General features: G+C 47.3%; 1 protein-coding gene across 1 annotated transcript in view; it reads left to right on the top strand.

Moving 5' to 3' along the window:
• Positions 1-1,466, top strand: part of vwa8 (von Willebrand factor A domain containing 8) — a 107,069-nt gene that overhangs the window by 101,211 nt on the left and 4,392 nt on the right. Inside the window, exons 39-41 of the mRNA XM_015402540.1 lie at positions 601-751; positions 830-942; positions 1,195-1,284. Coding sequence (XP_015258026.1) covers positions 601-751; positions 830-942; positions 1,195-1,284 — 354 coding nt within the window. The remainder of the gene's footprint in view (positions 1-600; positions 752-829; positions 943-1,194; positions 1,285-1,466) is intronic.

Below are 1,466 nucleotides of genomic sequence, written 5' to 3'. Positions count from 1 at the left end.
GGGCCCCCTGCCTGTCTTTGCATAGGGCCCCACATTTCCTAAATCTGCCCCTGATTGGAGGATATTTTTTTTCCAGGTGGATCATCTAAATCAGTGGTCCTCCTAACTGTCAATCATTCTGGTGAGTTGCATGGTTTGTTTTCAAATGGTTTGCTGCTGTCTGTTTGGACCTTTCTGAACATGTGCAGCAAATGGACTGATCCAATATGGACTGATCCAATATGGTGGACACTGAAGGGGGGGGCTGAGACACACTTAATATTATCAGCTTTTTATCAGGATTTTTATCAAAAACATCATTAATGTTCACTAATAAGGATTAGTTGTATTAACCATACATGGAAACAGAGTTTTATGGGGTCCCCAGGAACTTGGGGCCCTAGGCAACTGTATTGCCTAATGGTAAACCCCCCCTCATCAATGACCAATGCTGTTTTGAGGTTTTGAACATCTATAGATGTTTTCCATGAGGAAAGATGTTGGACTTTCAGAGTTTCTCCAGAACAATCATCTCCGGCTGCATCATGGATGGCCGCTGCAGCGACGCCAGCAGCTGCAGGATCCAGTCCCGCTAACGGCTGCTTGTCTCTTCTGTCTCAGGCTGAAGGAGATCGATATGAGCGAGTACGACGCTTCTACCTATGAGCGCTTCTCTAACGCGGTGAGGAGGCAGGTTCAGTCGCTGCGGATTATCCTGGACAGCCTGCAGGTCAGTGTCCCCGTTCTTTATGCTCGCCTCTGCTTCCCTTCTGTTGAATAACTTTTCATCTTCCAGCTCTAATCTCTTTTCCTGCAGTTGGTATCACAAAGAAATGCGGTTATTCTTTAGAGCAGACTCTTTGATCCTGCTGTTTCAGAGTTCTTTGTTGCCTCCAGCGGCCTGCCGATGACCATCGATGACCTAAAAACCTGCTCAGAATGCAGGAGGACGCCACCTTTGACGTGACTCAGCGAGCGGAAGGAGTGAAAACGATTCAGTTTCATGGCTTTGAGTTGAAGTTTCAGAGCAGCAGCTCTGCTCTGAGCGGCTGTTTGTTCATGTGACGCGTGGAAAACATGCTGCAGTGATTAAAGAGCAGAGGCGTCATGGTTTGTCTCCTCTCCAGGTGTGGCGCTCCGTGTGCGTGAGCTCGGCCCCTCATCCAGGTGTTTGCAGCATCGGGAATCTAGCTTATTGTTTCTGTGTCCCTTCAGCCGGGGGCTTTTCTCTCACTGTAAAAATGATGATGATGATGATGATGATGATGATGATTACATTGAGGCCAGCAGACAGGACGCCATGAGGTCATCTAAGGAGGGATTTAGGGACTCCCCCTAACACACACACACCTGCTGTTTAAAGCTGGAAAACGTTCATGTTGGTGAAGATTCTCAGTCATCCAGGTCTTAGTCATTCCAATCCACTGGACTTTGTTTCTAAGTCTGAAGACGTTTCTCTTCCATCCAGGAAGCTTTTTCAATCCAAA

The sequence above is a fragment of the Cyprinodon variegatus genome, unplaced genomic scaffold (genome assembly GCF_000732505.1).
Source record: "Cyprinodon variegatus isolate N-32 unplaced genomic scaffold, C_variegatus-1.0 Scaffold1364, whole genome shotgun sequence".
NCBI classification, from domain to species: Eukaryota; Metazoa; Chordata; class Actinopteri; order Cyprinodontiformes; family Cyprinodontidae; genus Cyprinodon; species Cyprinodon variegatus.
Note: the sequence above shows the minus strand (reverse complement) of the source record. Positions and strands in the feature narration are given on the sequence as shown.